The sequence below is a fragment of the Pogonomyrmex barbatus genome, unplaced genomic scaffold (assembly GCF_055798465.1).
Source record: "Pogonomyrmex barbatus isolate J1 unplaced genomic scaffold, ASM5579846v1 scaffold4, whole genome shotgun sequence".
Taxonomy (NCBI): Eukaryota; Metazoa; Arthropoda; class Insecta; order Hymenoptera; family Formicidae; genus Pogonomyrmex; species Pogonomyrmex barbatus.
In genome coordinates this window covers 9,730,637-9,746,580 of record NW_028297138.1, presented here as the reverse complement: position 1 = coordinate 9,746,580, position 15,944 = coordinate 9,730,637, and the positions used below count along the sequence as shown (strand labels likewise).

The window sequence follows — 15,944 nt, the reverse complement described above, 5'->3', positions numbered from 1 at the left end:
TTGCGGCAGTTGCAATTCTATTGAGCCAGAGAAATCATCGATCAACCCTCTATTAAACACCTCTGGCACGCATCTGCTCCACGCGAACGGGACGTCATCGATATCGGGATGATTCTTTATTTTTCCTCCGAGCTGAAACAAGATCGACGTATTTATTTCTGCAGGTAAGCCAGCCCCGACGGTGTCTTGGTATCGCAACGACAGATTCGTCACCAATCGGACCACGTTGCGCAAAGGCGTGACACGCAGCGAGATCGTTATACAGAACTTGAGCCGGGAGGACGTCCATTCGTTGCTGACCTGCAACGCCACGAATAACAATAGGTCGATCCCGTTGTCGTCGTCAGTCCGCGTGGACATGAAATGTAAGTATCCACTCGTATCCACGCGGGGCGCACCGCGATAAAAATTCGTCTCCCGCCCCCTTCTCCCCCCCGGCTCGCTCGATCCGTCAGTGAATACACGACGTGTTCGCGCCGCAGGGCACCGACATTTTTTTTTTTTTTTTTTAAATTTGCGCGGTATATGATAATTACAGCGCGCAATTAGCCGCGAGCAACGATAATAATAATAACGACGTATCGTTATGGCGCGATTACGTGCGGAAAAGTGTGCTTTAAAATATTCATGAGAATTTCCGACGAATTTGTCGCGGGGATACGGAGATCGCGCGCGCGCGCACGCTCGGGGCGTGTAACGAGGATTCGGCAGTTTCCAAACGCCTTCCATTGGAATTAATCGTCTTACGGCGACAATGACACGGATGCGCTAACTTAGATAGATGAACTCTCGATCCGTTAATAGGATAGAAGCTTGAGCGTGTGTTTGAAGGACATGTAATCCCGGGCGGTCCGCGCGATATTGCATTTGCCTTCACTTACTACTAAAGAGGATCCGACGAACACCTCGACTGTATTATACCCACTGCGTTATTGACAAACCGCCCGGAACCGCCGGTGAGATGTTTATCGGGATAATAGAAAACCCGATGGCCATTTTTCTAGATCCGTTTGCGAACCGGCGACGAGTGAGTTGCCGAAAGGAAGGAGGGAAGGAGGGAACGAGAGAGTGAGAGAGCTTGTCGATATAGAGACGAGAGATATTCGCTCGGTCGGAGTTCGTCGGCCCGCCGCATTGAGAGAATATGGGTCTATCCGAGCTTTAGTCATAAAATAGCCTCTCATTCCCTCACGCAGCTGTCGGTCCTTTAGAAGATATTATACTTGATTGGAGGATCTATATTCGCTATAACAATGATCGCGCGTCTTGTATTAAGAGTCAAATCCATTCGTTGTGCAATAGCAATAGCGCAATTTCCTCATTAGCCTCTCACGCAAGTCTAGGGGAAGTCGATAATTAGTAAGTACCGTAATTAGTAATACCATTTAAATTGAGCTGTTTTGAAGCGCACAATTGATGATTATGAAGCAATAGAATATTGATAAGATTTGTTCGATGTCAAATCCCGTCCCTTCCGTCTACGTAAAACAGTTCCAAATTGGTCCGAGGGTACATTGTTGAATTATACTGATTCGGGGCGCTCTGTATACTTGGTGGATGAAAGTCAATAAGGAGCGGCAGAAAATAAATAAGAACGTGCTTTTTCGGACCTCGGGATACGCCATAATAATGTTTGCAACATAGATACCCAAGGCATACAGCTATGTCAAACATCTAGATCAATACTGTCGGTGTATTGATATAGATGTTTGACATCCATACCAATGTCAAATATCCACGTTAATACTAGACAATCCCAATACACGGATGTAGAATAAACCCATGTGGCCCCCCGCTGTTTGCAAGTAGTACGAAGAAGGTTTGTACAGGATCATGCATAATACCACATTTAATACGTTTCCTCGCCACACATTTTACCTCGAATATTGCAGGAAAAAAAAAGGAATATACGCCGATTAATAATTCAGCCTCCGAAAACTTTACTTTATACTTATCTATCGGGGGCACGTTTGACAGGTCGATAAATATCGGCGTCCCTTCGCCACTGCCGGACTTCGTGGCTCCTAAGGTTAGAATGTCAGCACGTAGTAGAGACAGGACGCCGGGCGATGGAGATGAGATGATCGCGTGGTTCTCGCCGTAGCACGGAATCAGGATGGACGGCACAATTTACGAGCGATACGGTCCGGAGAACGTACTCCGGGATGTTTCCCCGGGGGTACCTTTGCATTCTTTACGAGATCGGGCCTGTCGCCCATAGCAGCGATGCGTAAATGGCGCGCCAAAAGGAAAAAGAGAAAAGGAAGAGGGAGAGGACGTTGGGGACGAGGGTGCGAATTCACCATTAAAGGGTGAATAACGTCCGGGCGAACGTGGTGCGTCTTCTCGCGGCGTGGAATTCGATTATCTTGGACGTGATTTAAAATTTTCCCGATAGCACGGCGGACCTCGCCGCCGCCACCACTGCCAACCCCGGCAAATTCCGATTGCGTTATTTTCCTTTTCTTAGGGTTTCTTGAAGATAAAGGCGAGTGTCACGTATGGCTTTACTTTCGCTTCAATTCTTTGGCAGCTCAATGTCACGGAGAAAGTAGATTATCGCGAGATCTGCCGTTCGATCGTGTTTACGAACCGATGAGGAATACTGATACGAAATATGGGGGAGAGGGGGGTGTAACGAGTTTAGTAAAATATAAAATGAAATGTAAATTTCAGATCCTCTGAAAAATAAGCAACGTTATATAAACACCTGTCGAATTGGCTATACATTTAAAAATTGAGAAATTGTTTGAAAATTATTAATTATTACATTTCCGAATAACAAAATATGACTGTGAACAAAATGCTATCTAAATAATTTCATTATTTCTATGTACAATATATCTATATTTATTTCGAAAATATTTTATTTATTAACTGCTTTAATGTAAATAATGTTGATTTGCTTTTAACATTGAACAATAAATTTATAATTTGACCAATCGTTTCTATGTCCAGTAATACTGGAATTAAAACTATCACGCATGAACTTATTTTTTATTTTATTCTTTTAATTTGGTTAATTAGATATAATAATATACATAAAAACGCAAATCAATCAGCGTACAATAAAGTGGATGGAAAGTTTCAAGGAAAAGTATAGGATAAAACAACCAAATGCATCGTTTACGGCAAGAATAAAGTCTGCAATAAATACACTTTAATTGTAAAGTCGGCGAAAAAGTAGACACGCCAAGTGAATTTCTTATAGGTAGCGTAAAGTAACCGTTAGAAGAATCCCAAGGAATCTTCATTAAAGAATACAGTGAAAAGTTCGGCCGCGATTTAAAAGCAATGGATGAAGCATAATGGAAACAAGCTCTTTTGGCTCCGATTCGGACTAATCCGAATGTAATAAGAGAAATTTTTGCATCCGCTCGTCCGTAATTAAACGTGCACATACACGATATTTGCTAATTGACTTTTAGCCAAAAGAAGATTCTATATACACATTACAAATTTGAGAAAATTTTATAAGTTCTTAAAATAAATATAAATATGCATTTAAATATGCATTTTTGGATCTGCCCTTAATTCTCTTAATAAAAACAGAATAATAATAAAGCATCAGTAAAATACGCGTATTTTTGAAATATTGTGATATGAATATTGATTGCATAATAATTACAGTTTTTATTTAGCGCAACGGATAACACGGGATTAGATTCGGAAAATTATTATCGAAAATAAGGGAAGCAAAAATCAGATATTAATACTTTTTTCAATAGGAGTCAGAGAAAGAAAGAACAGGATATTCACGAAAGAAATGTGCTTTCCACGATAAAACAATGAAAGCGTTATAACATTTTTCTGGGTCAGTGATTATTTTCAACGAAGCTCGTAGGCGAAAACGCGGCGTGAAAGTCATTCGGAATGAAACTAGTTAAACATGCGACATTACGTAATAGCAAATTATTCGAGATAACGCGGAATTATTGGACGATCGTTCGGTAAAAAAGACACGGAGATTAGATCTCATTAGCATACGCGAATTGGAACGGAGCAATGTTCATCGTTCTCAGTTAAATCGATTTTTATCAGGTATTGTTACGCGACGCCCGCCTTCGAGAACGATTCGAGAGCGAGGTAACACGAAACGAGGAACGTTTTCCGCGATCTCAAACTGATTTGAATTCCCTCTTTTTACGTTTAACGATCTATTTAACGGGGAACGCGGTCTTTGTCGCCAGAAATATAGAGAAAAAAAGCATATTGCTCGTTTAAAAAACAGAAAGTAAGTGACTTCGAGATCAGGAACTTTAGAAGTAGAAATACGCAAATCCGACAATTCCTTCTTATCTCCGATAATTTTGTATTTATCCTCTTCCTCTTCTTAGATACAGATTTTTCTAAAGAAACGATTTGGCAAAGCTGACTGTGCAAGAATACACCATAAAGAAATTACATATAACATCCCTCGATTTTTCTATATTCTTTTTTATCAATAGAAAATTCGATCGATTTATAGTAGACTTTTCCGCGACGAAAATGCGATATTTTATATATATTGATTCACATGTCATTGTAACAATATCCCCAAAATGGTCGAGTATCGCGAACGACACTTTCCTCCGAGGGTGACTGAAGGGAAACGGAGGAAGCGGGAAGAGAAGAAGCGTTCTCCAGGCCGGATGCCACGTGGTGTGTTCGCTCCCTTGCAAGCGGGCCTTTGACGACGGCAACCTTCGCGCTCGATATGCGACGCTCGGTAACGCGGATTTCCCGGTAATATATCTCCCTTTCACGTAAAAGCGCGATTCCTTTCAATATGCCGAGAGTGGCACGGAGGCGTTAGCGTCCCGGACCATCTTTTTCGGCTGATCTTGGCAAGTGTTCGCGCGCGCCCCATATGTAACGCGCGCGACGTTATTCATTTCGCTGACAGAATACAGAAGTCATTTGTCGACTCGCTAGACCCTCGCAGACTTGACAATACCTATTACAGACGCATCCCGGTGAATATCGGTCTGTCCTTCTCTCGCGCACGAGGCTATTACCTTAGCCTCAGAAGGGCCAGACAAATGTCGCCGCCTGAAGACAATAACAGGACTAATGAGCGATTAGCAAGAAGGCGGATAATGGAAGTGAATATCACAACTGGAGCAATGATTGATTATCAATTCACGAGGAACTGTTCAGTGAAGAATGAAGAATCAATATTATTCAGATGACATAAGCCGCAAAAATGAAAGAGCTTTTAAATTTTCGAAGAAAATCTTTAATGCACGAGATGTTATTTAACGTCAGACTTAATACTAATGGTGGATTTTTTATTTATAACAGAATACAGAATATGACAGAATTTCAGATAAAAATTCTTTTAAGAAAATCTCTCTCTCTCGATAATAAACTCATCGATATCTATCTTGAATTAAACTTCCTGACTTAATGAAATCTATCAATATAAAATGAAGTTGTGTTATTTCTTCGAATTTCAATTTATCAAAAGCTTCTTGCCTTTAATTTCAAACCTGGTATTATAAAATTAATTAGAAGTTAAGTTTATCCTTTAAATTTAATTGGGTCACGTTTCCTATCATCATCGCAAAAGCGTTAATCTCGATCTATTTAGATAAATAAAGGACGGATTCAATTGTCGTATATCGCCAGAGTTAATGAATCGAACTCAGCTATTACAAACCGATAAGTCAATAGTTTATCTTTCTGCTGTGCTCAATAAGCTTCCGTAGCAAAGGTCTTTCGCACTTTCGTCCTCGGGACCTCGCTGCGTCTCACTTTGCGCTTTAACGATTTGCGCGATCGCAACCACGTTTAAAAGGAATCAAAGCGATCGTTCACTCAGCGTGCCCTTCCTTGGCAGCATTTCATTATCCGCGCGAAATTGAATCTGCCGATCAATTACCCGTCTTCGTAAGGAGCGCCTCCTTCGCGAGAAAGAGAGAGAGAGAGAGAGAGAGAGAGAGAGAGAGAGAGAGAGAGAAAGAGAGAGAATGGAGAAAGCTCTCCTCGTTTCGGTCGTGCGCGATTGCCCCGCACCTTCTCCCGGCAAATCCGCATCCGGATCTCCGCGTCGCACCTTCCCGGAACGGAATGGTTGCCGATTGTACGCCCACCGCGCGCCCACCTTGTCTCGCGATTCCGCGCACGTGTGCGCGTAAGTACGCACACGTAGCACGTGGCGGAAACGCGTGTCGCCGATTTCGCGCGCTCTCAGCTCTTACCGACGGCTCCTTATCCGCGGGATTTGGTTTTCATTCGCTTTGCAATTCAATCCGCCGGAATCCCGCGGGATATTCGTATCCCACGTTTCGCTCGCCATCACCATTCCACATCTCTCTCTCTCTCTCTCTCTCTCTCTCTCTCTCTCTCTCTCTCTCTCTCTCTCTCTCTCTCTCTCTCTCTCTCTCTCTCTCTCCCTCCTCCTTCCCATTAGTTCATTGGTTGAAATTTGAATTATTTATATATATTTTATATATTGTTTGATATATCACAATATGTGAGCGTTTCACTATTTGCGATATATATCATAGAAATACATAAAATCTAATACAGATATACATCAAACATCTTTAAACAAGTGTAATATAATATTCAAATCTCAAAATATTCCGCAATGTCACTCTTATTCATTACTTATTCAAAAAAGATTACTATAAAAATTTTCATTAAAATTTCTAAACATCTTTGAATATTGAATATGAAATTATTGCGATTATTAAGATTTTAAGGCATTTATTTCTGTTTCGTTATTCCTGGATGAGTTCACAGAAACGTGCAATCTCTTCGAGTCAATAGAGCCGGAGGGTAAAGCAGATTAAAATTGAAAACTTAAAGGCAGGAGTAACCACTTTCTGACGACCCGGATAATTAAGAGACTAAATTTGAGAGAACGAATGAATGAGATTTTAATTAAAAATCTTACAGGTGTGTTATATTCGTGGATATTCTCGTACAAACCTAGATTTTAGGTGCAATAAATTTCGAGATAACAATTATCTTTATTATCTATTATCGTGTGAGATTACAAATACGCAATGTTTTTAAAGACCTTTTGGAGAGAGCGTCAATGAAACACAGGAAAGTGAATCGGATTAAAGTTGAAAATTCAAAGTCGGGGAAGAAGCTTTTTGGCGACCAATGAAACAATCAACAGGCCAAGTTAAATGTTTGAGTGAACGAGCAAGTTTTTAATTAAAAATCTCATTCACTCTCCCACGTCTCTCATTCATCTCTACCGCTACCATGTTTATTCTTACTTAAGATGGAAATTTCGCGAAAGAGATACGCTCTCGATGGTGAAAAAATACCGTAATTCCTTTATAAGGCCATAAAATCTCCTTGTCACCGATATCGAAATAGGGGATGCTCAACATAGTTCGCGGTGTGAAGGGTCGCGCCACGACGCGAGTTAACGCGCGTCCAGCAGTGCCGAATTAATGATTACACCGTGCAGCCGCGTGTACAGCATCGAGGAATATGGTAATCCCGCAAGATTTAAAGCCTCTTCCACGCTACTGCGGACCAGGTTCCGGAACAACGACGGGACAATTACTTCGCGCTTCGATCGACTATACAGGATGCCCCAAAGTTTACGTGCTTGGCTTCTCGATTACAGATCTTTTTTCGATTAAAGTTGCTCTTCCTTTTATCCGTGTATCTTTAGAAATTATAAAGTAACGAATAAAATTCTGATATTACGTTTTCTGAGAAAAATTAAGATAAATGTTTGATGATAAATGTCAAGAGTTTCTTATTAAGTACTCATCCAAGTTAAAGTTTGCCGGAGAATAACTGAAAAGTGAAAACAATTTTGTTATCTTTCTTTATATGAAAAATAAAAGCTCTTAAAGCTTAATTCATTAAAGCTATTTTCGACGGTGTATAGCTCGTGATTTCTCTCTCATTGAAATTACCATCATTTTTCTTTGACTTCTCGTTTTCTGTGACTCGTAAAAAATACTTGGAGCAACCTGTACAGGGCGAAGAGCGTGTCAGGTTTGATAAATGCATGCACTTGGACGGCCAAAGTTATTAGCCGTACACCGAAGTTGCTGCAGCAGATATTGTGGAGGATTTCAACAGTCTCGTTGACAATCTTCTCCATCCCGCAATGTGATTACGTGATCGATGGAATCATATTCATCGAAATATTCCCATCTATTATTTCATGAAACACATAATCTGACGTCTGAAACGTGCAATGGCATCGTTAGCATTAACAGATGCTGAACTTTTGATTTTTTTTTTCGAAATTTCTTCATAAACAACACACAGAACATTTCTAAGTAAATTATAAAAATTATATACTAATATTATTATAATGCAGTCTAATTACATCGAAAAACAATGCATGGTCATACACCATGCATCGTACAAACATAGCGTTATTTACTGTTTCGTTAATCAACTAATTAGCCAATTACCCGAGGCTTGCTATTATCCATAGTTTGTTATGGCGAAAACATTTTCAGAAAAGCATTGTGTAACGGAAAATAATATCTCCTGCGCGAAAAACTCGGCACTTCATTAATTTCCTAAACAACCACATTATAGAGAATGCACTATGCATGTAATAAATTCGGCGAAAATGGAGGAAACGGATGGCTTCAGCATAAAATGTGTTAGCTGACATTTTTATCGAAAATAAGTGAACATGTGCGTAAAACACGAAAGAAAAATAGATCCATGTTTAAAACGAAAATATTTGCGGTATTCTGTATAAACAATGTTTGTTCAATTTTATTTTCTTTAAATGTTACATTTTGATATCTCAGAACAATAAACGTATTAATTACTATTTACACGACATAGATATTTAAAAATTATTTTATTAAGTATTCAAATATCTCATAATATTTATATTGAAATATCAATTTTATAAATATCCAAATTTTTAAACATCCAAATTTAATAGATTAATCATCATAATATATTTTTAGGCACATAGATGTTATATCATGTTATATATGTTATTATATGATATTTTTGTTATTTCTCCGAGGGAGAGAGAGATTTTCCATAAACGAAGAATAATGTTGTTTCCATGTTATATAATGTATTCTCAACAATCTGTTTTCATGCTAAAACGAATTTTCCTATAACAGCAAATAACGATGATATTAAAAAATATTCAAAAATTTGAATATTGCGATACATTGAACATACAGTTGCTCATTAAATTCATCGCATGTTTTAAAAATTTCGAAATAGACATAGTTATAATATTGCAAGAAGAAAAAGAAAAAAGCAGAAAACATAAATAAATCTTTATAACGTGTATAATTTATGGTTACAATAAATTATATTATATATTATATATATATATATACAATTTATTTTTAAATATATTATATATATACAATTTATTATTTTTACACATAAATTTTTAAATAATTTTAATTTCTGTAATTTCAATAATTGTAATTTCTTTAACACTCGATTAGTCTTGTGAATTACTAGGAAAAGATACGAGATGGAAATACACGAACTAAAATATTGACGCTGGTACAATTATTTTATTAAAACTGTTATAAAAGAGACAGAGAAATATGGATATCTAAAGACAATTTGCTGAATATTTATATATCAACTATAGGTAGCTTTGTTATCATATTTTATTTTTTCAACGCCGCTTAATCCACGAAGAATGGCGCGCGATATCAACGGCGCCTCCATGCACAACCCTATGAGGAAACAGTATTCGACCCCTGTGTGGGGCTGTGTTTGCATTTCCCGTGGAACGAGCTGCGATGATCCACGGTGGTGCCTGTTGAAATGCAACAGCCTTCCTTCTTGCACTGAGGTCTGAATAGGCGCGCAACCGCTGAATAGAAGATACTCCGCGTTCGCTCGCGGCTGGCCTGAATTTTCAGTTACGAAAATACTGCGGAGCAGTTCGTGCAGGAAGAGAGAGAGAGAGAGAGAGAGAGAGAGAGAGAGAAAGAGAGAGAGAGAGAGGGAGGGGAGGGGAGATAGAAACGTAAAAGCAAAAGAGCGCGGGGGCGGAGAGTTTAGTATCCTCCCGCGAGCAACCTTTACAGGGCGATTCAAGAGGAAACATCACTAGTTAATTTTAGAAAAAAATAATCTTTTAGTAGTAATCATTAGGGCCAGTAGTAATCATTAGCAAATGAGAATCAATATTAATTCTATAATTGCTTTCCTCTTTCACGAACTCACGCTTATTTGCTTTTGCACGTATTAGTGCGATTCATTACCCTGTTCTAATTACCTTTGTCATAACGTCATCTTTATATCACGTAAAATTAATTAAAATTAATACAATATTAATTCTGATATTTAAAATTAATTATGTTAAATTTCTCGTTTCTATAATAATAATATTATGAAGAGTATCAATATAATTTTTCGTGATGATATCGGTAAAACTGTCTTTGCCCCAATTGATGTTACATTTATAAAGCAAACAAAAATAATTTTGACCTAAAAACCGTATTTTTTTAAACCGTAATTTTATAAATGTTTTATTTGGTTCTTGAATCGTCTTGTAGGATGAACAACAAAAATAGAACTTTTTGCGCATATATGTACAGAGGCGGGCGACACTTCGGAATGAAGACGGAAATACCTTAGCTGCTCCAGGCAAGGGAAAGCCTACCGTCGGTTCTTTGCAGAAACACGGAAACTCGTCAAAGTAGCGACTCGCCGTTTTAATAACAGCCGTTCCTCGAAATTATTCAATAAATTCACAAAAATGTTATTAAACGTCATTATTTCGATTATTAAGGCCAAAAACTACAATCTGATCAATCAATACCTATTAATATAATTATTAAAAATAAAATTCAAAATTAATATCAATTATCCTTACTTATGTAGGCGCAGAGAACAATCTGCCTTGTTTCGGTAATACTTTCGCAAATATTCGAGATTCTATTCTAATTTCAATTGTTGTTCGTCATCGTACCGACGAGAGAGAGCTGAGATTATATGTGCGATACATGTTACTTTGCAATACATGTTACTGAAGAATAGACGTCGGGAAAGTTTCATTTCGGTAAAGGCAAGCGTCTCAGCCGCGCTCGCGGTGCAAAAGTAAGTTCATCCGCGAAAGAATGTATGTGCGTCGTATTAATGTTGAAAGAAAAGCACTCGGATGCTCCAGCATTACGGTCCTATAGACCGCGTGGCGTGGTATGGCGTGGCGCGGCACATCTCGCCGCAATTTCTTGAAAAGCATCAGGAACAGACGGCCTTCACGACGAAATTGAAGCTATCACGACCACGCGCCGTTTTTAAACTCAATTTGCGCTTCGCATTGCGTGCAACAGCACTAACCACTCTCTCGAGGCTAATTAACCTGCGAAAATGGTCATGATTTAAATATCCCAAATTGACGTGGTTTAGCGTTGACGGCCATTCCAGATGAATCATGCAAAATAGAATAGATGGCCGAGTTGAGACATATCGAAACGAAAATTCCGGCCAATGTATTTTGATGCATTTTTAATGGTACGAAATTAGAGGCGCCTCTGTTGAGAGAACCGAATTGAACAACACGTTGTGTGAAATTTATTTAGCTCGACGTGGCTAACAGTTTTGAGTAAATTAAATTTAAAGCTTTATGTCATCACAGACCTCAATTCCGACTTGATTATACACGTTTTATGGGTCAATATATTTTTGTATACCGTTCTAAACTCATCAGCACTAATAATAGTGTAATTTATTCTAAACATCATTATGCACACACACACACACACACACATATATATATATAATTGTAGTTTTCCTGTGCATTATTTTCTATGGATAACAAGCTATCTGCGAGATGAATTGCAAGTATTTGTGAGTCTAGACTAATTCTAATTGAACTTATGATATTGTTTCTGCTTAGAGTTTACTGAAGAGTTTACTGTTTTCGTAGTTTCTTGTTTGCGTTTAGCGAGTAGTTACAGATACAAACAGATACAGTCGACAAACTCAAGAGAGATAGCACTTGCTATCAACAATTTCATTACAGTTCTATACCGATGAAGCTATTCAATGTTCTTGCAAGTCTCATAGGCCAGAATGAAGTATCTGTTACACGTTCCCTTGAATGATTCACCTTCGATTCTCAAAGTGAACAAGTAGGAACTTTCTCGATTTCGTTCGATCATTCACGGGATATCGCGGGATCTTTTTTAGGGGGAAAGGGAGATTGCTCACATAATTTAATCTTTCTTTTTATATTTCTTTTTATTTTCTTTTTCATTAGAACCGCTTAGGAAATGAAACCGGCGTATATCCGCCTTTGCCTGAAACGAGAGACGCTTATGATGTAGCCTCGGGGGTCTCGGTGCACCATTTCGCATACCATCCTTCGTCCGTCTCGCTTGCAATACGCACGCGTGACACGGCGCGCCCGCTTGTTATAATGCGCGCGACAAATCCCGAGCCGCCGGAATTGCAGATTAATGAACGGCCTCGTTATGCAACGCGATCCTGCCTTGTTTATCGTCAACCATTCTGTCGAGGAACGATATAGCACCCTTGGAAATCGATAGCCATTAGCGTGCGCATGAACGACAAGCAGCGCAGACGTACGTAAAATGTACGCATACATTTGCTCTCATATATATATATATATATATATACTTCTTCATACGTATATATATACGAGTACATGTACAAACGCGCAGCCTCGCGTATATAAAGGACTCATATAATCGTTAGAGTGCGCAAACTGTACATGTACATGTAATGCGTACTTAGACGTCGCGGCCGTTTCTAAAAAGGATAACGACGGGGAGAAAACGAAGGATGAGCAGAATGACGTAGTTAAACCGTGTAGAATCACGGGAGTCCCGGGAGACGGAGTGTCACCGACAGCCTCCTCGCAACGAGCACCGTGAGAAAACTTTAATACACGTCGCCGAGCTAGGTTGTCATAGTTCGCAGATGCGAGCCAATTTAAGTTAATTCGTCGCGACGTCTAGCTAGGAGCGAGAAAGAACTTTCCGAAGGAACTTTCTCTCCCTTTGTTTTTCCTCCTCTCGATAAACATTGCGCTTCCCCCAATTTCCCCGAATATCCGTTTTTGCGGCGACCGCGCGGAGGACCCGCCACGGACACTCGGATTGTTTCAAATTCCATCGCTAATTCGATATCTCTCACTGGAAAGTCCTAAAATATTTCCCCGGGTCTCTCCCTCGGGAGAATATGATATTCCTCGCACGTTGAAGTAGCGAAGAAGCGGAAGTAATAAAAGCGCGGTCAATATCGGGAGAGATCCAATCAGCAAACGGAGCTTTAGCACTATTCGCCTCGTCTTATCCCAGCGTGGCTCCCGTGGCTTCGCCACGATTGGTTAACTGGTTGTAATAGCTCTCCCTTAAAAATCCATCAATGCTTCGATATTTTTATCTGAGGATCTTCATTTCCATGCTTCCATTTTCCATCGGGCAATCGTTCTTAGTCGTTAATGAGGCGAATCTAATTCTATCATCGTTCTATACCTTTTTACAATGAGAATATAAATGAATATATATTTCATAAACAATATGATAATGTCGAGAAGGGTCAAAAAAGGAAGATGCGAACGAATAAGAACAAGCTTTTGCACTTTGAGGGAATTTAAGTAGCATTACTACGGCGGGAAAAAAATTGAGATCGGGGGAGGGAAATTATATTAATATTTTTTAACATAAATGCATATTTTCGGATATTAAAAGTTATCATTTTCTAATTAAGATATTTAATAATTAAGTGAAATGTATCTAAGCGAGAAAATTACATTAGCTCGCACTGAAACTTTACTAAAATTACAAAAGGTAACAAAGTAATTAGAATACGTTTAATTATATTTAAATTGCAACGTATGCGCAATACATTGCAATTTAAATTAAGGTCCTTTATTTACATTATATTTGCACAGAAAAAAAGTGTAAAAATACATATTTATATAAAATATCATCCGTGAAACTTTCGCTATTAAATTACCATTTAAAAACATTTGCATGCACTGTTCAAGTCTTTTTGCTCCCATAATCGAATTATCTTAATTGCTCGGCGACTGTTCTTGCGAATTAAGAGTCGAGGGTCGATTCTGAGAGACCTCGTAGAAACCGCGGTGGAAGAACCGCGCGAGTAGAACGGAAAAGGGTCGGATATCCTTTTTGCGGCGAACATCGTTTTCGTTCCACGCTTTTTCCTCCCTTCGGCCATCTTCCCCTCCTTACCAGTTACGACGACGGCTTTCATCCAATTTCCCCTTGTCTTGAGGAGCTTCACGGCCCCGCATGGCCGGTGCTTAAATGAAAGTGCTCTTTCGTGCGGGATTCGACACCCGCGAGACTCATTGTCAGCCTTGAAATTGACAGGATCTCCGATGCAATGATTTTCTCTAAAGTTGCGTCCCCCTAAGGAATTGACGTCATATCCCGAGCATTTTTTTGTTACCTTTCCCGTCTCTGATTTACGTCATCGCAAGTTCGTTCTCACGATTTTTATTCTATTAGTCGAATAATAGTTAGGAAATTCCATCGCGATGGAGGCAAGTCACGATAAAGAGTACACATCTCCGTCAATGTGATTTTCTTCGAAGACCCGCACTCGATCGGAAGTTTTGGAGTTAATGCAACCGAATTCGTATCATCATTCCTGAACATTTCGCGACGTCAGAAATCTATTATCGCGAGATTGGTCGTCTGTAACCGCGTTTGAAAGATGGCCCCGGCGGTTGCGGTACCCGGGGCCCGGAAAAGTTCAATCGCAAGCCAGAGTAAACTGTATCGAACTCCAAATTACTTGGCCGCATAAGGATTCACTTTGCGCGTTAATAGACCAGAAGTTGGGCCGGTGTATTATATTACCTTAGTTGTGTTTGAATAAGCTGCGCGCACGCAAATAAAGACCCGCGCGGTCGCAAACATTAGTTACAGCTAATTAAAGCTTAGCGCAGTTCGTCCGCCCTCTTTTCAGGGAGGAGAAATTAGAAGATTCTCTCGTACGAACGAGAGTCAATCTGAATTAAAGCTGGCTCGAGTTGCTGTTTGCCGAGCAATAAGTCAAATTTCCGAGTACTGGGTTTATTCCCAGTGCAACGCACCGTCGCGCGTCTCAGCTCGAGTAGCTCTCCGCGTTAATAAATTATACACATCTTAACCGTAGAAACCGCCGGTGTCGCCGAGGCAATTTTCCGACGTCGATCGATACTCTCCGAGGTTTCGTCTACACATTCCCCGGCCTTATCACCTGTGCTGGAATAATCGGCCTCCCAGTTTCATTCCCGCGGATTACACGAAGCCCGCGCGTGATCGAGCGCGTTGCTTATCCGCGAGAGAGGGCGAACCGAGTTACAATTAACTCTTAATGAATATTTATGACGCGCCGGCCGGCGGAAATTACGTCGCTCATTGAGTTAAAACCACAGACAATAGGGCTTATTTGCCGTTTCCATTCGCGCAGCCCGGCATTCGCCGAGAAGTCGCGAGAACTCGGTCGCCCGCCGCGAACGAGATGACTTTTTGTACATCGTGCAAAAAGTTTGCAACGAGTTTGCGAGGAGCTGGCTTTGCGACCGAGGAAAATGTTTCTCTCGCAGCGCCATGCGTGCATGAAGAGATACTGAACTAAGGTAGCGGAGAAATAGACGACAGCGTTACGAGAAATTACGCTGCGGAATTGTCGTCACGAAATATTCAGCTCGGTACAGATTTTCTTGCATTGTCAGAAGTGTATATCGTACTTTGAGAAGAATGTTGTCAATTTTTAGTAGATGAAAAGAGTTTCATTTGCTTCTTAAAAAGATTACAGTTGACAAAATTCCATTCCGTTTTGCAATTTTAACATAAATTTTTCCAAATTTTTTTGTCCTTTCGTATCGTATTTATTTTTTCAAACATTCTATCCTTCTGTTCCCACGTTATACATAATTACGGTGTTCCGATATCGCGAAACTTACTGGCTTCTTAAAAAATTACAATTAACAATGGAACGTTTCATTTTGCAGCTTTAAGGTTGAATTCAAGTTTCTTTTT

The 15,944-nt window shown here is 39.7% G+C and overlaps 1 protein-coding gene across 3 annotated transcripts in view; it reads left to right on the top strand.

Annotated features, from left to right (window-relative positions):
* The window catches only part of LOC105423587 (neural cell adhesion molecule 2), a 236,300-nt gene that overhangs the window by 197,326 nt on the left and 23,030 nt on the right, over nucleotides 1–15,944 (top strand). For all 3 annotated transcript variants that reach the window (XM_089080844.1, XM_089080842.1, XM_089080843.1), the window contains one exon: nucleotides 165–365. In XM_089080844.1, coding sequence (XP_088936970.1) covers nucleotides 165–365 — 201 coding nt within the window. The remainder of the gene's footprint in view (nucleotides 1–164; nucleotides 366–15,944) is intronic.